Source organism: Amborella trichopoda, chromosome 3 (genome assembly GCF_054954075.1).
Source record: "Amborella trichopoda isolate Santa Cruz 75 chromosome 3, AtrichopodaSantaCruz75HAP2 v2.0, whole genome shotgun sequence".
NCBI classification, from domain to species: Eukaryota; Viridiplantae; Streptophyta; class Magnoliopsida; order Amborellales; family Amborellaceae; genus Amborella; species Amborella trichopoda.
In genome coordinates this window covers 48,546,441-48,568,580 of record NC_142338.1, presented here as the reverse complement: position 1 = coordinate 48,568,580, position 22,140 = coordinate 48,546,441, and the positions used below count along the sequence as shown (strand labels likewise).

The 22,140-nt window shown below is 34.9% G+C and overlaps 2 protein-coding genes across 2 annotated transcripts; one reads left to right on the top strand and one right to left on the bottom strand.

Annotated features, from left to right (window-relative positions):
• The first annotated feature begins 5,594 nt into the window (after nt 1–5,594).
• Nucleotides 5,595–6,295, top strand: LOC18443793 (17.8 kDa class I heat shock protein). Its single transcript, XM_006853975.4, has one exon. It carries the CDS (start codon nt 5,695–5,697, stop codon nt 6,160–6,162), a length of 468 nt encoding a protein of 155 aa, XP_006854037.1. The 5' UTR covers nt 5,595–5,694; the 3' UTR covers nt 6,163–6,295.
• Nucleotides 6,296–9,008: 2,713 nt separating this feature from the next.
• On the bottom strand, nt 9,009–20,371 carry LOC18443794 (large ribosomal subunit protein uL6). Its single transcript, XM_006853976.4, has 3 exons — nt 19,951–20,371; nt 11,554–11,676; nt 9,009–9,324 (listed from the first exon to the last, which is right to left on the bottom strand). Exons 1-3 carry the CDS (start codon nt 20,311–20,313, stop codon nt 9,238–9,240), a joined length of 573 nt encoding a protein of 190 aa, XP_006854038.1. The 5' UTR covers nt 20,314–20,371; the 3' UTR covers nt 9,009–9,237.
• Between the last annotated feature and the right edge of the window lie 1,769 nt (nt 20,372–22,140).

Below are 22,140 nucleotides of genomic sequence, written 5' to 3'. Positions count from 1 at the left end.
ACAACAAGCACATATAGCGGCAATGTTGGGTTTATGTAATTTTTTCTTTTTTTTATTTATTGGTGTTATCTTTTATACACAGAGGTCACCATCATTTTTATTCGTATGGCTGAGGTGAGTTATGAAGCTCAAACATTATTATTATTATTTAACTTTATCTCTATTCACCACTCTTACATCTCTCTCCTTTCTTGGGATACCTCTATGAGATTTGTTATTTCTCTCTCCTAACCATCTTATTATCTCTTTTGAGTAGCTTGTGAAAAGAACTTCTTGTCACTTCACACTAGTTTTCGAACTCCTTCCTGGCTCTGAGTAGGTCTCTTCTTCTTTTTTCATGATCAGGGGAACAAATAAGGAGATTTTATCAAAATGCTCATAAGAGAAACTATTTAATATCCCATCCATTTGTACTATTCTAAAACGAGAATTTTTTATCGAACAATTAAAAAAAAAAAAGTGTCTGTGGGTATTTTGAAATTAACTCGAAAGAGATGAAAAACTACTCAAAATCTTCATGAAAACCGCTTCTGTATAAAAAACCAACATCTCAATCTATAGAAGCACATCTATGGTGCTTCTCTCCATAAGAAGTTGGAAGCCCCTGCCTCTCCCTTTAAAGGAGGTCACTTTTCCCATATGATGACCCAAATAAGGTACACATAATCTTTCATCTTTAATCCCATATATGTAAAGTTAGAAGTCCACACTAAAGAAGAAACTTCCTATAGGTTATATATATATATATATATATATATATATATTTATATATTTCAATAACCAAGAGATATATCTCATAATTCTATTTTTTTGGATTTTTATTTTATTTAGGGAACTCATCAATATCAATCCCAATCCCACATTATATGGGATTTCATTATGTGGGTGATTTTGGATATCACCAAATCCGATAATCTCCACCTTAATATCAAAAGCACCTGCTGTCCAATAAATTTCTTCATCATTATTTCGGAAAAATTGTGTTTGCCATTATATTTCTCTACCTCAAAGAAAAACACTCACATACTTTGCCATGTGCTTTTCTTCAATCGAATGCACAAACACTAGCCTTGTACTAAACTATACGCTCTGATACCACTTCTTTTGCGTCGAAGCTCTAAACCTAATGGGATGATTTTTTAGCAAATAAAGTATGAGAAATAAAATATGGAACACATATTATAAGAACACAACGATTTATGTGGTTCACCCCAGAAAGGTTACATCCACGGATACGGTAAATTGAACACCACTATACTAATGAAAGTTACATCAAAGATTTTGGAATATGGAGTTACCCAACCTTCAACAAAAACCCAGTCGAGGGGCCAATAAAAGTTAAATCAGAGATTTTCGAACATATAGCTACCCAACTCTCAACAAAAACTAAGTCAAGCAAAACCCTTTTAGACTTGCTCTCCCTAATGATACTATTGCCGATCTCTCATCTCTATCTCATAACTAAACCACTATCTAAAAAAAGATCATAATTGAACCGTTGTCCAGGAAGATATCCTTGAAAGCAACCGATATTTTCTCTCACTAAAAGAAAACATACTAAAAATCTTTATGAGAAACGCTTCTCTACAAAAATCCAATCTCTCAATCTATTGGAGGCACATCCATGATGTTTCTCTCCATATGAATCTATCTTCTCTCTAAGGGGAGGCATTGCCTCTGATGCATAGGAGACCCTGCGTCTCTTTCTAGATGAAGTCACCTTTCTCATATGGTGATGTAAATAGTAAATAGGGCACACTTAATCTTCCATCCCATATATATAAAGTTAAGAGTTCACACGAAATAAGGAATTTCATGTAGGTGCCACATATATCTCAAGAACCAAAAGATATATCTCATAGTTCTAATCTATTTGGATTTCTATTTTCTTTATTAAACTTATTAATATCAATCCCAATCCCACATAATATGAATTTATGATGTTTTTTTAAGTGGGGTTTTTTTTAATATCACACAATTCAACTCTCTCTCTCTACCAATCCTCTGCCCCTCCTAGACCTTAAATCTAATGGGCCGTTTGGATCTAAAGAAAACGATTACGTGAAAAAATATATTTCTTTTGAAATGCATTTCTTGAGAAAAGTTTTTCATATAAAGTAGATTCTTGTTGTTTGGATGGTACATGGGTGCATAATATTTTCATGTTTTTTTTTTATTATGTTTTTTTTAAAATACATTTGATTGTATTTTTTAATTATAATATCATTTTTCATTAAATTTGATATAGTTTCTCTCTTAAAAAATTTTCAGAGATTTTCTCTCTAAAAATTTTCAAGTATATTCTCTAACGAAAATTTGATAAAGTTTCTCTCTAAAATTTTAACATATTTTAGTCTAAAACTTAAAATTTGAGATAGTTTTACTCTCTAAAAATTTCAAGTACTTTATCTTTGTAAAATCTTAAAATACATTTATTTTTAAATTTAAAATATAAGATTGTTTCTCTATTTACCCAAATAAAAATAGTTCATCTATTTAAAAATTTTGAGATTGTTTCTCTCACTAAAAAAATTAGGTTGTTTCTCTCTCTAAAATTTGATATAATTTATCTCTCTAAAAAAAGCTATTTTTTCTCTCTAAAACCTAAAATTTGAGACGGTTTCTTTCTCTAAAAAATTAGAGATAGTTTCCCTCTCTAAAGATTTTCAAGACTCCCTCTAAAACTTAAAGTTTGAAATAGTTTCTGTCTAAAAATTTTAAGATAGTTTCTCTATCTAAAAAACTGTGATATTTTTTCTCACTAAAAAATTTTAGGTACCTGCTCTCTCTAAAAATTGTAATTTGCAATTGTTTCTTTCTCTAAAATTTGATATAGTTTCTCTTTCTAAAATTTTAAAATACTTTATCTATCTAAAACTAAAAATTTGAGAAAGTTTATCCCTCTAAAAATTTTGAGATAGCTTATCTCTCTAAAATTTTCAAATAATTTCTCTCTCTATAACTTTAAATTTGAGATAGTTCTCTCTCTAAAAATTTTTAGATAGTTTTTTTCTCTAAAAGTTTTGAGGTAGTTTATCTCTCTAAGACTTAAAATTTGAGATAGTTTCTCTCTTTAAAATTTTTGAGATAGTTTTTCGCTCTAAATATTTTCAAGTACTTTCTTTCTCTAAAATTTAAACTTTTGGATAGTTTCTCTCTAAAAATTTTGAGATAGTTTCTTGCTATAAAACTAAAAAATTTGAGATAATTTCTCACTAAAATCCTAAAATTGAAGATAGTTTCTCTCTATAAAAATTTTGAGATAGTTTCTCTCTCTAAAAATATTTAGCTACTTTATTTCTCTAAAACTTAAAAAAATTGGCATATTCTCTCTAAGACTTAAAATTTGTATGGTTTCCCTCTCTAAAAAATTTGAGATAGTTATTTCTCTAAAAAGTTTTAGGTACTTTCTCTTTATAAAACTAGAAATTTGATATAGTTTTTCTATCTAAGAATTTTCAACTACTTTCTCTTTATAAAACTTAAAATTTGAGATAGTTTCTCTCTCTCTCTCTCTCTATTTTGAGTTAGTTTCTCTTACTAAAACTTAAAATTTTGATATTGCTTTCTCTCTAAAAATTTGAAATAGTTTCTCTCTCTAAATAATTTAGGTACTTTCTCTATGTAAAACTTGAAATTTGAGATAGTTTCTCTCTTTAAAACTTTTTTAAGTACTTCTCTCTCTCAAATTTGATACAATTTCTCTTTCTAAAGTTTTTAGATATTCTTTCTCTCTAAAAGTTAATTTGAAATAGTTCTTTTCTGTAAAAAAATTGAGATAATTTCTTTCACTAAATGCTTTTAGGAAGTTCCTCACTCTAAAATGAGATATAATTTTTTTTAAAAATTTTAAGATACACTCTCTCTCTAAAGCATAAAATGAGAGTTAGTTTATCTCTCAAAATTCGTGGGGGCGTTTTGGTGGAACTAATTGTATTTTTATAGTGGGTATCTCTGAAATAGGGAAATCTGGAAGTCAATTTTTTAGGGTAAAAGCAATGATACAGATTTCTCGAGTATTCATACGCACCCTAAAGATGAAGTGTTTGGTTAGCCGGCCCACTCATTGTAGATTCAAGTATTGAAACGGACCCTAAAGGTGACGTGTTTGGTTATCCGGGCCACTCATTGTAGATACGGGCCTCCATCAAAATCCATTGAATTTTGGATCCGAAATTTTTAGATTTATTAATCTTAAAGATAATGATCATTACGAATGTAAAATATTTTCTTTAAGCATATATTTTGTGATAGTAGAAGCACTTTTTTGCGATATCCATCTACGAAAGATAAATGGTACGGTAGTATACACTCCCAATAAGAAGAAGGAAAAAATTTATATAAGATTGCAACCTTAAAATGTAGAATTAAATATACACTTCAAAAATTCATCGAAAAATATTGTTTTAATGTTGAAAAACCCTCTAATTGATCATCTCAACATCAAGATGTATGAATATGAGAAAAAAAAAAAACAATATTTTAAATCCCATCAATAGCGCATCTTGCAACTCATTATCTCAACCGTCCATTTCAAGATTTCATATGTTTATAGATCTACTTGATTTTAAAAAAAATTTGAAGTTTAAAAGTTTAAAATTAGAGATAAAAATAGATTTTCAGATAATCCTAAGAATTTTTGACACCAAAATTACATGTTATGATAAAATTTAGAGATGCGCCTTAATTGGATTGTTTAAAGTTGCAGCTTTATAAAAACACACCCGCCAGTAAAATTTATAAGTGGTTTGATAGGGCTACAACCCTATCAAAAATAAATAAATCCTCATCTCAAAACTCATCGAAAAGGATACTTCAAACGTTGAAGAAAGCCTTTACATTTATCATCTCGGCGTGAACATTATGGTTGCGGAAAAAACTTAAGATTTTAAGCTCTAAAAATAGTTTTTATTATAACAAATTATCTAGACCATCTATTTTACCCTTAAAACAAGTGTTCATAGATCTACAAGATCTGTACTATTTTTAGCTTCAAATATTATTTGGACAAGCTTTCTATGCTTTCCTTACAACATAAAACTTATATACTTCCCCCTATCCAACCGTTTATTTTGAATGGAGGGCTAAGATTGTCCCAATTACAATATCATGTCTCTATACTATTTTATTTTAAATTTTTTTTTCTATAAACTATTTTGATACCAAATTTAGACATTCAATCCTCTATTAAACTCGTACTAGCGAAAAATATTAAAAATAATTTTTTGATAAAATATAATAACCAAAATAACCATTAAAACTTTCAAAAATATTTTAGTCATTTGATGTTAGAAATTTATTTTAAATCCGTCATGAAGATTTTCGTTACGGAAAGTGCTTTCTAGACAAAGATGGATTTGAGGTGAGGTTTAATTTTATTTTCATAAAACCAAGGCCTGGAAACTTCATCCATGAGATTAAATAATTCATTTGACTACATGTATAAAAAGAGGTGCCCAAGCCTGTTGGCTGTCTAGTCTCTTCCAGAACTGTTTTATCCTGAAGTTTCTGGATGAGAATTCCATCTAGAATTTTCGACACTCTACTCCCTCACTTCCCACCATTATAAATAGCCCTTCACCTCCCCCTCTCTCATCAAAAGAAATCAGTGAGAATAAGCAGTGGCGATCACAGCATCATCTTCATTACTCTTCGCTCACTTTGCAATTTCTTCATCCAAAACCAGTAAAAAAAATGTCTCTGATTCCAAGCATTTTTGGGCAAAGAGGCGATGTCTTTGACCCCTTCTCTCTTGACATTTGGGATCCCTTCCATGGCTTCCTCCCTTCGTCTTCCATGATCAGTCCCAATCATTCCACCTCTGCTCTCTTGAACACCAGGTTCGATTGGAAAGAGACCGATAATGCTCATGTTTTCAAGGCAGATCTCCCCGGTCTGAACAAAGAAGAGGTGACAGTGGAGTTAGAAGATGGGAGAGTGTTGCAGATAAGTGGAGAGAGAAAAAGGGAGAAGGAAGAGAAGAACGATAAGTGGCACAGGATAGAGAGAAGCCAGGGGAAGTTTGTGAGGAGGTTCAGGCACCCTGAAAATGCAAAGATTGATGGAGTGAAGGCGGCCATGGAGAATGGGGTTCTCACTGTGACTGTGCCCAAAGTTGAATCCCCAAATCCTGATGTCAAATCCATCCAGATTTCAGGCTAAATTTCTGTGTTCTTCCTAAATTTCAGAGATTGTGTGTGTTGTAATGGAAGATAGTGCGTAAATAATGAGTGATGTATCATGTATTGATCCCCTTGCTTCAATTGTTGAAAACTTGAAGTTTGAAGTGTAAAAACCTCAGATGGATTCCGTTCATTTCTTTTGCAAAAGTTCCTCTCTCCGCAGAACCCAAAGGACAACTCTTCTCTCTCTCTGTCCCCATCCACATAACCCAATCTTCTGCCACTCCCAAAATTTAAAATATGATTCTTGTCAATTTCGCTTCTGCAAAATATCCGCTCCGTATTTAAAACCAGATTGTGGCTTTCAGGTGTTGGACAAGCCATTGAATTTTCTCTTCTATGAATGCCATTTATTTAAAATTATATTCGACAGCGTATATATGAGAAGAAAATGGTTGGCTCTTTGTATAAACGTTTTTTCGTTATTATATGTTGAAAGAACCCAAATTAAGAGAAAATGGTCGGATTTTTAGAAAAGGAAAGCCTTGGATATGAAATCGGGACTTCCCATGTTCTTATTCTTCTAGCAAAAGTAAAAAAAATATTGCTCATAAAAATAAATGACACTAGTGCCGCCAAAATTTTAAGAGTGTTCTTGTAAATTTTTATCAAAGAAAATAATTGTTTTTTTTTTTTTTAATCATATGCTCGTGTTATATGTATGCATGCTTTGAATTTCATTACAAAAAGATTTATACAATAAAGATTAAAATACCCGGAATTGTCTGATCAAGATCAGATACTCAATTGCGGGCTTGTGACGTTATGACTCGAGACATTTCAACCATGTCTGATGGCTGAGAGCAGTTGTCATATATAATGTACTATATGTAAGTTGGTGCAAATGTAAAGCTTTCCCTTACAAGGGAGGTTTGTAGAAGCCAATCTTTTAAAATTGGAGATGTATTCTTGGTATCAAAATTTTATGATAGCTCAAAATTTTATTTCTATCTTTACTTGTCAAATTTAAAGCATTCAATAATGGTTCAAATTAAGCAAATTTGAAAACACTTGAAAATCTTAAAAATAGATGGTTTACATAACTTATTTCAAAATGAACAATTTTTAGGATTTAAAATTCTTGTTTTTTTCATATCCATACATCTCGAGATCGAAATGATAAATTGGAGGATTCTCCAACATTGTAATACTCTCCTCTAGAGGTGCACTCTCTGAGATTGCAGCCTTATACAAACTAGGTTTAATATCAAATTATGTAAAGCAAGATAAAAAAAGAAGTAAATTGCTGATTTGGACTGCTCATTTGGATTTCCCATCCTATTTGGCAGTTATTAGAGAACTGATCATTAAAAATTAAAAAATTGAAATTGTTTTTAAAAAAGAGTTGGGCAAAAGTGGCTAGTATTATGATAAAACTTGCTAGTTACCCTATTTTGTCAAAAAACCGGCCAGAATTGGCTGCTTCATAGGGGTATCAGCCGGTTCCCAAAATCTAATGATTCCAATTTGGATCAACAATTTTTAAAACCTTGATGTAAATAAATAATGAACTTCAATTTTCTAGGATGGCATGGCCTAGATTTTGAAAAAAAAGTGAGGTTTGTATAGGTTGCCTCATTGTCCTATAAAAGTATAAAAGTAAAGTCCACCCATAAAATTTATTCGAGAGATGTTCTTTCAATGTGGAAAACCTTATGATTGCTTCAAAATCTCTTTTTATCGTGAGTTACAAAATTTAGAATTTCAAAATGATATAAATTGGCGCGATCAAAAAATACTTAAAATCTTGAAACTAAATAATCCAGATAACTCGTTACAAGATACATTATGTTTTTTACTTTTAAAATTTTCTTTCTTCGCATCTATTCATCCCAAAGTCAAGATGATCAGTTTGAGGGTTCTCCTATACCAAAAAACTCTACTGTAGGATTTTTTAGGTGCACCTGACTTCAACGATATAAGATTGCAACTTTATATAAACTTTTTCCATATAAAAAATAAGACTATTTATCATCATTTCAAGGAGGTGCGAGGTGCATGGGCATGAGCATAAAAGATTGTGATATCTAAAGGCCAAGAATGATATCTAAGAAAGATCACAATCATTCTTAACTGTTAAAAATACCACGACATGATCATGAACACAAGAGAGAGCATTAAATCCCTCCATATAATTGACATGGAGCCACAATAGTAGAGAAAAATAACGGGAAATTATAAAAAAATATCCACTTTTTTTGGGTTATTAAAACCAAACCCCAAATCTTTCAAAATCTCACTCATACCCTTTTTCTTTCACTCTTTGAAATCTTGTAACCAAAATACCCTTCATAGTTCTAAGCGACAGGTGATTCTCAAGTGAAGATGGATAACCGAGAAAACATCACGATACCAACACAACTGTAATGCCTCTTTGGAAATCTTCACACCCAAGTGAATCGTTTAAGGCACCGCGGTCCTAGCTCAACTGTGATGCCTCTTATGTGGGAAAATATTTCATATCATCAAGACCTTAACAGTTCTACGAGAACCGTGGTTCACAGAGAGAGCACCTCAATACTAGCACAACCATAACACATGTTGAGCTCCATAGTTCTAACTCAACCGTGATTCTCAAATGCAAGCATCACCTATTACGGTCCAATTAGTACTGTGATGGTTTCAATTCATTCCGTACATATCACAGACCCAACACTACCACGAAGGGCAATTTGGTTATAAAATTGTAAACAATGAGAAAAAAAGTTATGAACGATTTGAGAAGATTTTGGGTTTTTTTTCCGATATTTTTTATAATTTTCCAAAAATAAATCACCTCCAAAACCAAGCATCCCAAGCGCCATATTACCTCAGGACCGCATCAAGTTTTGTTAAGACTATCCTCAATTCATTATAAGAAAAAACACTTGAGCTACAAACTGAATATAACGTCCAAAACATCGCCATGCCACCAAAACCAGGTTTGGCGGAAATAAAGTAAATAAAAAATTGGCCTTTCCCATTGCAAAATTGGCCCTACAAAGTGTCTACAAAACGTTTGAAAGGCGATCATGTAACAATAAGGAATTCTAATAAAACCTCTTCTAATAAAACCTCACTCTTCATCAGCCATTGTGCCTCTCTCACTCACGTAAATCCCGTCCAAGAACTTCCTTATGTCCTTGTTCTTCACATGGCATTTCTGTCAAATCACAAACACCGACAATTCGAATTTCGCAATTCTGTAATTTATGTGAGAGACAGAGAGAGAGAGAGAGAGAGAGAAGCTAAGGCTCACTAAAAATACGTGGCATTTCTGTCAAATGACAAACACCGACAATTCGAATTTGGCAATTCTGCAATTTATGTGAGAGACAGAGAGAGAGAAAGGCAGAGAGAGAAGCTAAGGCTCACTAAAAATAATTAGAAACCATGTAATCTATAGACATATCGATTAAACAATATACCTGACTGCACTACAGATGGTAAAATTTCTAGATTAAAAACTCCATGCACCTATCATATTTCGAAATCACAACCAAAACACTAAGAACTACTTTTTCCTCCATACAGAATCACCATATCCAATTAAAACATAGGGTGTTTCAAAACATAAGGTCTTCTTGTTTCCCCTGGAAAGAATCTTGAGAGCTAGACATTTCTAAGACAAGTTTAGGAGAATGATTCATCCAAAAAGATCCCGTGGAAAGAGTGGGAACCATTGTTTAGAGCTTGAGGGCATATGAATCAGCTGGCTTCAGATATATACAGAGGGCCAGAGAAAGGATCAGCAAATAAATAGCAGTCCATCAAGCAAAGAGTGCTCAATATTTATTGGGATATAAAAGACCATGTTAGGCATCCATGAAATATATAAGAACAGTGTTAACCTTTCAACAGAGTGAAGGTCCAGAGAGGATTGAAGTATGTGCCTTTGGAGTAAGATCCAAGAATCATGTGATGTCCCAACTCAACTCAGATATCCTTTCTACGTACAAATAATCATTCATAAAAAGAGCAGGAGCTTGTTGACGACAAATTCTAAATATTCTGATGCACCAGTGTAGACTCCCACTTTGAAATTGGTTAATATTCTTACTTCCTAAAAAACTCCTAAAACCTGTAAATCCAAACCATAGGAGAGTCACAATCCCTAGGAAAACCACCATACCAACGAAATCTAGGTAAAACCAACCTAAATCTAGATGAAGACATTCTGATTGATTCAGACTTATCCTAGATAGCAAACAGAGCTTTAGAAAGCTAGGAAAGGCCAGATAGGAACCCTCTAAACGCCTCAAAATTGGCTTTAGACCACACTGGATCAGTAGGAGGTCCGACACATACCGACAAATTAGGCCAGATCTGAGCCAGCGATGCGATATGCATTAATGGGTCCGGATTTTCCAGGAGACTTTGATTAGTCCAGATGAGTCCCTTTCAATATTGGACCAACCTTCGGTTCTGCCTCTAGAAGACAGTTTTTGGAGACTTTCTAGAATTATATTCCCAACAGAAGTTTGATCTCCTTAACCAGTTATAGATCTACAAGTTCTAATGCCAATTGGACTGGTGCCCAACAAAAGGCCTATATAAACCGGCCTCTAGCTTCCCATAATTCATAAATAAAAATCCTAGAGAAATTATTTAGAAATTATAGAGAACCTTAGGCTAGAAAAACCCTAACGCCTAGAAACCCCTAGAGTTCAGGTAACCCTAACTATAGGTCATACAAACCCTAGGGACTAGAAACACTAATTCTCTACAACCATCAAAATCTAATTTGCAAAACCCTAATTTCAAAATCAAAAGCCTTACGATGAGCATGCCCTAAGCAAATCAAACCCTAGGAAGAACATGCCTACTTCTCATTCAAGCAAAGCTCTAGGTTTTAAAGATGAAGATACTTCAACTATTCATCTAAGTCAATCTTTTCTTTCTTTAATTTTCAGTTTATTTCCTTTTCTTTTATTTCTTCTCCTGTTTCCTTTTTATTTTATGGATTTTGCCGTGATTTTAGGCCGACCTTGCCGACAATTTATGAGGGGAGATCTATTCCTAAAGTTCAATCTTCTCATATATTGTAATTCAACAGACCCTCCTATTCTCTATAGGATTTTAATTATTTAGTTTGAAGCATAATTCAGAGAGGATTCCATCTGAAGATTCTTCATCCAGAGATTCTCCCAAATTTGGGAGTAAACAACTAGACACTATCCAAAAGAAGATCTCAAACTAAGAATGTGAAAGTTAATGGCGGAGAACAATCCAACATAATTATTCAAGCTCACTACATTTCAGGGAAAAAATATATATATGCTCACTGCAGCAGATAGGTAAATAATTTATTTGAAAAAAAGGAAGAAATTGGTCAAACTTCTCTTATTTGCAGAGAAACTACTTAGTACTTTTTAGGAAGACATGAGCTTACCTGGTTTATCAAAGCAGCTGATCGAGAAACAAGCTCAATGTCACTCCCATCCAATATCAATTCATCCTTCACCTTCTCAGAACGAAGGACAGTTACACCTTCCAACATGTCCACCTTCCTCACCTGAAGCATGAAACAAATTCACCATGGTGCACATGAAAATACATAGAACTCCAGGTTTCCCCATCAGAGCGAACAAAACAAACCAACAATAAGAAACCAGGCAAACAAAATCATAAGAGAGCAAAGGTTCGAATTAAGTAGATTGGCAATAAAACAAAAATGGTAATTGCATAATGGACTGACTGGAGAAGGACAGTTTTGATAGCATAAAGCAATAATTGAACATGATATGCTTTTTTTATTGAAGGAGCAACAGGCAGTTAACTGCATAATTTCTGGCAACTATTGGCCAACCAAAGCATTTTAAGCACAATGGTGGTATTCAAGATGCTCTAACAAACTATTGCTTTCCTATCATTCACAAGGTTAATGTGTCTTGAGCCACTGAACATACTATCATGAGCAACCTCTACTAGGATAAGAAGACACCCATTTACATGAACATTAGAAACTTATCTAAGTCAGTAATTGGATAAATCTTGTCTAGAATTTTTTTTTGAGGAACAAGAAAGACAGTAGGAATATTACATTCATTGAATCACAACCTGGGTAAGTTGTTCGAAATGTACAAAGCCTTGCTAGAGAAGCCCATTTTGAGTAAACGCAATATACTCAACCATTCAGCTGTAACTAAACCCAGTCACTTTGAGGAATAGGAGGGTAATTCAAGCTTTAAATGCCATTATGCTCATTAATTTCAAAATAGAAAAATCTGAGAAAAGATCCCATGGGCATATCAATTAGTAACCCCAAACTGAAAAAATCAAGCTTGAAGAATTCCATATTCATTGAGACTCACACTTTAAAAAGCATGTTTAATTCCATCGGGACAAACAATTCCGTAGAACGGAAGAACTTAATTCTTGCCTCATTTGAATAAGGATCTTTACTCGACCCATCCATCAAACTAAACGAGTGGAAATATAATGAAATTTACCGAAATATAATGAAATTTACCACGAAAGAGATTATTTCTAGAGAAGGATGTTAGTAAAATTGATGGAGCAAAGATGAGCACCAAACCAGAGATTAGAGAGGGGTGTGCCGTGAGGTTGGTGATCGTAGTGCCTAGATTTAATTAGGAACCAATAGAGAGAAGAGTACTTTCTGTTTACAGGAGGCTATGTAATTTTCTGTTGTATTTTCTCCTCTCTCTGACTTCCCATATTTATAGGAAGAAGAAAGGCCAACGTTCCTATTTCTCCATCGGGTTTCTAAAAAATTGATTCCCTGATCTCAAGGATGCTTATCCATGTGAACGTTGAAAATATCCTTGATAAAATAAACCATTTATTTATATTACATTTAACAAAACTTATTTACAAATGGATAAATATACATGGGATATGTCCCATAAAAATAGGTAAGGCAACATAAAGCCTCACGGCCACATGTGCCAGCATCTCCCACTTGGCCATGACGACCGAGCACAATAATAAGTCACAGGCACATTCCCACTTTTGAGTATGACGGCCTTTATGACAATATTTTGTCATGAGTTTTTTCTCACGCTTTCGAGGATATACCACTCATAACAAATGTCCATAATTTCCATCAAGAAGATTTTCACGTTAATGCAGATTTGTCACTCATGGAAACCAACTGAATTAAACATTTTTAAGAGCCATTAAGCTAGTGTGCTTAGACAATAGTTCAACGCTTAGACCCTTTGTTAGTGGGTCAACGATCATATCTGATGAAGGCAAGTAACTAACAGTTACTTCATTTTTTAACCACATCCTGAATGTAGTGATATTGTACATCTATGTGTCTCCCTTTAGAACTATTTGCTCAACTTTGTATTAATTTAATTGCAGTTTGATTATCACAAAATATTTGAATCGGTCTGTTGATTATTTGCAGCTTCAAGTCATCCATGATGCGCTTTATTCAGACGACGAAAGTATATGCAATGCTACATGCAATGTACTTCTTGTGTGTACCTAGAGACACACCCTTGTTTCTTGTTAGACCAAGAAACAACTGCACCTCCAACAAAATCTGCATCTAAATATCCTAAAACTTCAAGCTTATCTGCTTGAAAACACAATTTAGATGCTTTGTTTCTTTAATGTACCTTAGAATTCTTTTGATCGCTTTCCAATGAGCAATGCCCAAATTACTTCAATATCTAATTACAACACCTACAACATAGCTCAAATCCGATCTTGTACATCGAACTGCATACACTAAGCTACCAATAGCTTGTGCATAGGGAACATTAGTTTTTTCTTGACCTTCTATTGCACAATCCTTCCTAGACAACTTCACTCCCTCGTCAACAGGAGTAGACAATGGTTTACAATTTTTCATTTAAAATCTTTAAGAACAAAGTCAAGATATTTCTTTTGGCTCAAACATAACATTCTTGATTTTCTATCACTCCCATTTCAAGAGTAGATAATGGCTTAAAATTTTCAATTTTAAATCTTTTAAGAACATAGTCAAGATATCTCTCTTGGCTCAAGCATAAGATTCTAGATTTTCTATCTCTAGTTAGTTTTATGCCTAGGACATAAGATGCTTCTCCCATATCTTTCATCTCAAACCAAGAAGAAAGCCATGACTTAGTCTTACCAATCATTTCTAAGTCATTTCCAGCTACAGGATATCATCGACATATAATGAGAGTATTGTGAATTTACTCCCACATTTCAAGACATACAACACAATGGTCCAATCTATTTACTTCATATCCCATCTGTAGGATGGCATCATGAAATGTTAAGTATCATTGCCTTGAAGATTGTTTGACTTGATTTTTTTCATTCTTAATTATGAAGCCCTCAGGTTGCTTCATATCAATGGTTTCTTTTAGTTCACCATTCAAGAATATTGTCTTTACATCCATTTGGTAAAGTCATAGGTCATAATATGCAATGATTGCCAAAATTATTCTAATTGATATAAATGTTGCAACAAGGGAATAAGTGTCAACATAGTCGACGCCCTTTCTTTAACTAAAACCCTTTGCTACTAACCTAACTTTAAAAAAAAATTATCAATTGATCCATCAGATTTTAGCTTCCTTTTAAGTACCCATTTGGAACTTATAGGTTTCCTATCTGATTAAAAATCACTTAGATCCCAAATGTTATTTTTCTCAATATAATCTAATTATTCTCTCATGGCATTAAGCCATTCTTAAGATTCTTGTGACTTCATTGCATCATTGAAGTTAAAGGGATCATTGATTTCATCTAGGTCAATAAGGTTGTCTATCTCCTCACTCATGTAGGTATAGAAATCATCAAGGTATGATGGAGGAGCTCTAGGCCTCTTTTGACCATTTAACATAGGGTGTGTGGGTACTGTAGATGATAGTTCTAAGTCACATATGATATTTAATGGATTATCATTATCCACCATAGGTAGGTATTCTTCATTAAAATATTCTAGGAACTCATCGTCTCTGCTTTCAACGAGTCCCTTATCTTTATGATAAAATCTATGGCCCTTTGAAACTTCAAGGTATTCTATAAAATTACAAACTAGAGTTTTGTTTTTTTAACTTATTTTGTTACCGATATGGAATTAGAACATGTGTCGTTGACCCCCACTTCTTTAAGCTGCTTAGATCAGGTCTTTTACCTCTCCATAATTCATAAAGGGTAGAATCTATTGCCTAGTTGGAACTTGGAACCCTATTAAGAATATACATGGATGTGCATATTGCTTCTCCCCAAAAGGTTTTGGCTAGACTAGCATGTGTCATCATGAATCTAGTCATTACTATGAGGGTCTTATTACACCTTTCAGCTATTTCATTTTCTTGTGGCGTATAAGGCATAGTGGTATGTCTTTTGATACCATTTTCTTCCCAATAAGTATTGAAAGCATCAGATGTGTATTCACCTCCCCTATCAGTTCTAAGAACTTTGATGTTTCTACCTAGTTAGTTTTCTACTTCCCTTTTATATACTTTAAATATTTCCGAGGCTTCTGATTTATGGTGGATTTGATAAACATATCCAAACCTAGAAAACTCATCAATAAAAGTGATGAAGTATGACATCCCCCTATGAGTTTTAACATTGAGAGGCCCACAGGTTGAAATTCCTATGTGGCCAAGCCTCAGATGCCAAGCATATGCATCAACAACCATTGCACAATCAACATAACCATAATAAGTAGAAATTTTATTATCATCTTTCTCATTTACCTGAAGAAGGAACAAATTATGGTCATCAACCAAGTGTCTCTAAGCATAAATTTGTCCACGCTTTCCAATTGATACTTTCAATGATCGGTTTGTCTTTCAATCGTCTCCACCCTCTTGCTCGTCTCTCTCTGCGCTCATTCCTTTGCCATGCGTTAAGGCTCGGAGCCGCAGCACCTGCGGCCCCGTCTCTTTCTCTGCACCAATTGATATGCCTGGGCGGTCGCCCTCTTAGAACAGTTGGGACATGAACTCTCCTCAAACTTCAACACGTCATCTCATTCTTTTATTTCAAAACTTGCAATATGAGTTTACTCGAGTGGGGGTTGACTGGCAAATATAGGACGTAGAAAGATAGGTGGCGGAAGCTCTTGATCACTCGTGCGTTATGAGACTCAGTGACCCAAGCAGTCAAAAGACTTAAAACCCTACAAGATGCTAACTCAATATGACCCCACCAAAGTGAGCGAGGGTAAGAGCACCTATGTCTCTCGCAACTCTACTCGACTGTACGGAGTGGAAGTTAGAGCAACAATACGAGAGTTAGAACTCTTAAGACGGTTCTTCACAACATTAAGTCAAACGCTCGATTGACAGGAGAGGTTCCGACATGCAAGTGGAAGTAACTGTATCCGCAAGAAGACGAGAATACGAGTGTAAGCTCGAGAGGGGAAAGAGGATGGAGACGACTGGAAGACAGAGCCACGAGATGCTTCTTGCGCACAGCAAAGGAGAGAAGAGCGCAAAGAGAGACAGGGCCGCAGGTGCTGCGGCTCCAAGACTTAACGCGCGGCAAAGGGAAGAAGAACGCTGAGAGAGAGACGTGGCCGCAGGTGTTGCGACTCCGAGGCTTATCACGCGACAAAGGAAAGAAAAGCGCAGAGAGAGATGGGGCCGCAGGTGCTGCGACTCTGAGACTTAACACACGACACAGGAGAGAAGGGTGCAGAGAGAGATGGGGTCGCAGGCTGCAGCTTCAAGCCTTAACTCGCGGCAAATGAGAGAAGGGCACAAAGAGAGAGGGCGCCACAGGTTTTCTACGGCTCCAAGTTACTACACGGGAAAGATGATGTAGAGAGAGAAAGAAAGAGGAAAGAGAAGCAGGAAAGGAGAGAGAGTGGGCTTGGGGAGTGACCTAGTCTAAGTGCACCACCTTAGCCTCTCTACTTGCACACGAGAAAGAGAGTAGTTAGAAACGAGTTGAGGTTAGTGTGTATGGACTAGGGCGGTCTAAGGTCTAGGCTTAGGTGCAGGGACGATAGTGTAGGCTAGGGTGTATGGGCTAGGGGTAATTTCTCCCTCTAAAAGGTTTTTCTCTCCTCACCATTGGATCCAAGAGTTAGAAGCAAAGTCAAGTGAACACAAGCTAATGCCTCAATTGCAATCACGAATGATCCAGCCTTTTTTCAATGGACCTAAGCTTGTTTATATAGAGCAACCCCCAAACATGGGTGGAATGCTCAAAACTAAGCAAATTGTTAAAACTTACATATTAAATGAATTAAAATAAAATCATGTTTTTGGGCGTAATGACCAAATACCCCTTTAATCTTTTGAGCAAACAGAAAAACCATCCCTCTTTGAGGGGCCTCTTGCCTTTGCTAGACTTCGAGAGCTTTTTCGAACCCTTGCGGCTGTGACTCGGGCGATCAATTGCTGTAGAACCGATGCTTGATCCATTACGAACATTTTGATGCCTTTTGATCATATTGAAACGGATTCTTCCTGGAGGGGTAAAATCCAGCCAAGTCCATAAACTTCGACCACCAATGCAGTGCGATCCATGATGTTCCAAGTCCTCATTTTGATGACAAGTGAAAGAGGACATTGTTATCATCATTCAACACCAAATTTCGTCCGATTTGACCTTCATTTGAGCATATCCCCAATTTGGAAAGTCGCCAGAAAATGAGATTCCGGCGACCGAGAAAATCTTGCCATTTTCAACCTTGAAATTCACGCTATTCGGCCTTCAATTGAGCACAAGCATTATACTGAAGTATGCCTTCACGATGAGATTGCAACAGACCCATATTTGTGAAGATCCTACACCCAGATCTCAAGTTATGATTTTACGAAGTACGAGATATCTTCTTTCAAAATTCTGATTTTCACGTCTTTGGGTTCATCTTCTCTTTAGAAATTCTCTCGTCTCGGGCCTCAGCATGACGTGTGCCATATATCAAAACGACCGGGTCTTCGAGACCTAGCTCGTGTCCAAATTTGAGCGTGTTTCGACTCAAAACGAACGCGTTATATTTCAAAGTTATCCCGAGAGGTGAAATTTCATGGAAATTGATTCACCAAGGCCGCATCACAATAGTGTAAAACCCACTATTTTATGGTACTTTGGGCCCAGAATGGTCCTGAAAGATCTGATTGAGCCCAAATTTGGTCCTTAGGGGTTTTTCGACGTTTCGAATCTAATGGCGACGGTCTGGTATTATTTTAAGCCCCAAAAATAGATTTGTAGTTATAAAGTCCCTTTTTAACATGATAGGAGGTGGATTTGAAAATCGAGTTTCATGTAACGAAACTTTGTGAGCATCCTTCGGGCATCCCAAATTACCCTTTTCATGCCTTTTGAAGCCGTTCCAGTGCTCTTTTCAAGGTTGCCCTTTTTTAGGCTTATTTTGTAGTGTTCCCATGGTCTGGCGGTGTCTTGGGTACGAGCAAGACCAGGTTGTTACAGGCTCTCTCCTTATGTGACTCAAGAATACAAGTATGTCAAAAATGATGTATAACAAGCACATGCGATGCTTGAGAAACATGAAGACTATGTTGCACAGACAAACATCTTGTGTCACTATCAAAGATGGGTGCAAATTCCTCAGTCCACCAAGAATAGGATTTGGAGGCACAACTATATTTTTAGGAGACTACAAAAACCCACATTGTTAACTAATATTGTTTTTCCATGATGAGTAGCCAAAAAGAAAAACCAATTATGGGTTAGAAGGCTAAATCCGTACATTCTTTCAAAGTTTGTATTTTATCCTCAAAGCAAAAAAGATTGAATCTCCAAAATGACGTGGTTAATGGTTAACAAAATGATGTGGCTAATGGTCAAAGCAAAAAAGATTGAATCCATAAGAATCTTTGTTGGTATGTATGTCAACATGGCATAAGGCACCCAAACAGAAGAATCCATGTAAGACAACTTCGAGAAAACGGAGATCCATGGTGAAAAGTGATGTGACAGGAAACACAAGGACAACAATCAATAAGCATTTTTGGAAAATTTGCTTAATTGATTGCAAAAGTTTCTAGAAAATATTTCTGGGAGAACAAATTTCCTATGCAAAATTTTTTTAAGAAATTTGTTTTATTTTTTATTTTTTATTTTTTTAATCATAAAAAAAAATTTCCTACACAAAACCAATATAGAGATTAAAAAATCAATTAACTTTCGTTTAAGCTTTCGTTGTGGAAACAACATGTCCTGTGGGTGAACTTTTGTCACTTAATGAATCAATACTAACTACAAGGACTCGCATAACATTACAGTTCCTACAGGAAGAACTCTAAAATCCACATTCTCAAGTTCCTCATGAGTTGGCCATTTAACAGCCAGAAATACATCAAAGATTAAACCATTTTGTTATCTATCAGTTAGAAAATACAACATTACATTCATATGTTTCCCCATCAATCAACAATCAACAGACAGAATAACAAACAACTCAAAATAAATAAATATGCATACAATCATATTTACTGAGAAAACGTTGTAAATTGCATGCAGAAACCACAACATACATACATGGACATTATCATTGTATAAACGTGAGCTAGTAAAAGAAACATCACCCAAAAAAAAAATACAATTGGTAAAAAGAAATATCAATTGGTAAAGATGGCAATGGTAACAAAGGCAAAGAAAACAAAAAAAGAAATAATAGAAATATCAATTGGTAAAGATGGCAATGGTAACAAATGCACAGAAAACAAAAAAAAGAAATAATCAGAAGAATTATGCAGCGCAGAGAAACAAATAGGAACAATAATCCATAACTTCTCTCAAGAAAATCTAAATATCACAAGTGACACCTACTCTCAAGGAAATCTAAATATCACAAGAGACTAACACAAAGAAATGATCACCAACAACTTACCTTCTTCTCGCCCAAAAAGTTCCTGATCTCGATGCTCTTGTTCGAGTTGGCGATACTAGCATTGATGGGAAAGTGAGCATACACAAATCTCATCTTATACCGATACCCCTTAGTTACACCAGTAATAAGGTTCTGGACATGACTAATGGCCGTTCTAATGGCCGCCATCGTTTTCCTAGAACCGAACCAGGCGTCCACCTTGAGCTTTCGACCACCCTCAGTGAGTTGAAAGTCCAGGTTCAAATGCTTGAAATTCCGCGTTAAAACTCCTCGAGGTCCTTCCACCTTGATGAGTTTTGCTCTGATATGGACCTTGACACCCTCTGGTACATCCATGGTTTGAGAGGCTAAGATGGTCTTCATCTTCAACCGATGCAAGGAAAGCCTAGAAACCCTGAGTCACTGAAAATCTCTAGGGTTTCAGGGAAGGAGAAGTTAGCCTGAGAGAGGCAATGTTAATGCGTGATTACCAACAATTTGTGTATAGAGATTCCACGCTCCCGCAGGAGCGTAATGTCTATTTAATTCCCCGAAAACATTACTGGGGCTAAAAGATTTTTACTCTCGCGGTTGTGTACTATACATTTACTCCTTCGGACAAAATTTATGCTAGGAACTTTTTCGTATCCCAAGTATTAGAGATGTGATCTCTAGAACCCCGTGACTAACATAAAATAAAAAATTCTCACTCTCTACCGCCCTAAAAAAAAAATGACATCTTAAGATTGACATTGCCAATTAATTTTTTTGAGGGAAGGATCTTAATGTTTAATAATATAAAATCCAATTTTCTTTAAAAATAATCAACTAGTGATAATTAAATGGATACTTTGTATACAACAAAACTCCCAAATAGCTACATCGCTCGAGAGAATATTTCTACAGAACGCTCCCTCGAGAGCATGCTAGACTTGCTTATTTTTGGGAATTTTTTTTTTAATATCTCTTAAGCCCAACGACTAACTACCAAAAAAAAAAAATGACAAAAAAAGAAAAAAAAAAAGTTCCAATTGAGTCTTAGGAATGCGATCTGAGTGTTAAATAAGCTGCATTTATTTTTTTTCCAAAATAATGTGTTTACTATAATCCCAACAAAGCATGATATATTTACTCCATTGGGCAAATGGCTACTTGGGAAGGTTTTTTAATCTAAAATGTTGGAAACCACTTAAAAATCACTAGATAATTATATTCAAAAAAAAAAAATGAATTTTGAGTTTTCTAATATCATCTTTAAAAATTACGCGGTTTCTATTGAAACTTGTTTATGCGCCTACTATGACGAGATCTAAGATGAAATATCCTCATGTGAAAAAAATGGTTAAATTTTATATTGATATGAGATTGTGGGGAACGTCATTACAGGTCTAAAATAGGTTCAGATCTAGACAAATATGTCCTCTTTTAGGACTCCTGACAGTGCCAGCTGCGTTTTTCAGGCTAAATAATTTTTAAAAGATAGTCCTACAAACTAAGCTAAGGGAAATGGAATTAAAGTATGAAATAATAATTAATGAAGAAAAAGAGCAGATACTTGAACACTCTGAATCCAGAGTTGCGGGCTCGGATCATGTCATTATTATTCCTGCGCACCCTTTCCCTTTTGGATGTTTTGTTGGAAACTAAATTTTATAAGCTTTTGAGCTATGGAAATTAAAGGAAATGTATTAGGGTTTGTTAATTCCTATGGAATGGGTCCAAGGGAAATATGGGAATCAGGATTTCTAAATCTAGGGATTTCTTAATGTTTTTTAAGATTTTTTTTAATTTGCTAATCTCTATGTGAATCTTATGGAATGATTTTCTCTACTTTTCTAGGGATTTTAGGATTTTTTGGAAATTTATAGAGATTTTTAGATGAATTTTCTAAGGAACATCATAGGGGTTTTTATATAGGCTCTAGATCTAAGAATTTTTTTGGGAATATTTCCTCCAAGAGCTTGGTCAAAGTAAGTTCTGCACCAGTAAAACTGACCTTCACTACCCTGTTCAAGAAAACTCTAGAATTTTATGAATGGTGCGGAAATATAGCGATGTGTGTCACGTCGATAGGCCCGTTGGGTTCAGCTTGGCCCGAACACCCCCCAACTTATGCTAGTGAACCAATCCAATTTGGACACATGACGAGATTAGACATTGGGATTTTTCTGATGCTGTTTGGTATTTTTTACCGGTTTTGGGTGTTTTTCT

Coding starts and splice junctions, on each gene's coding strand:
- LOC18443793 (XM_006853975.4), top strand. CDS start 5,695: ATGTCTCTGATTCCAAGCATTTTTGGGCAAAGAGGCGATGTCTTTGAC.
- LOC18443794 (XM_006853976.4), bottom strand. CDS start 20,313: ATGAAGACCATCTTAGCCTCTCAAACCATGGATGTACCAGAGGGTGTC. Junction 11,677..19,950: donor ACTTTTTGGGCGAGAAGAAG/GTAAGTTGTTGG, acceptor TTCATGCTTCAG/GTGAGGAAGGTGGACATGTT. Junction 9,325..11,553: donor CAGCTGCTTTGATAAACCAG/GTAAGCTCATGT, acceptor GTGATTTGACAG/AAATGCCATGTGAAGAACAA.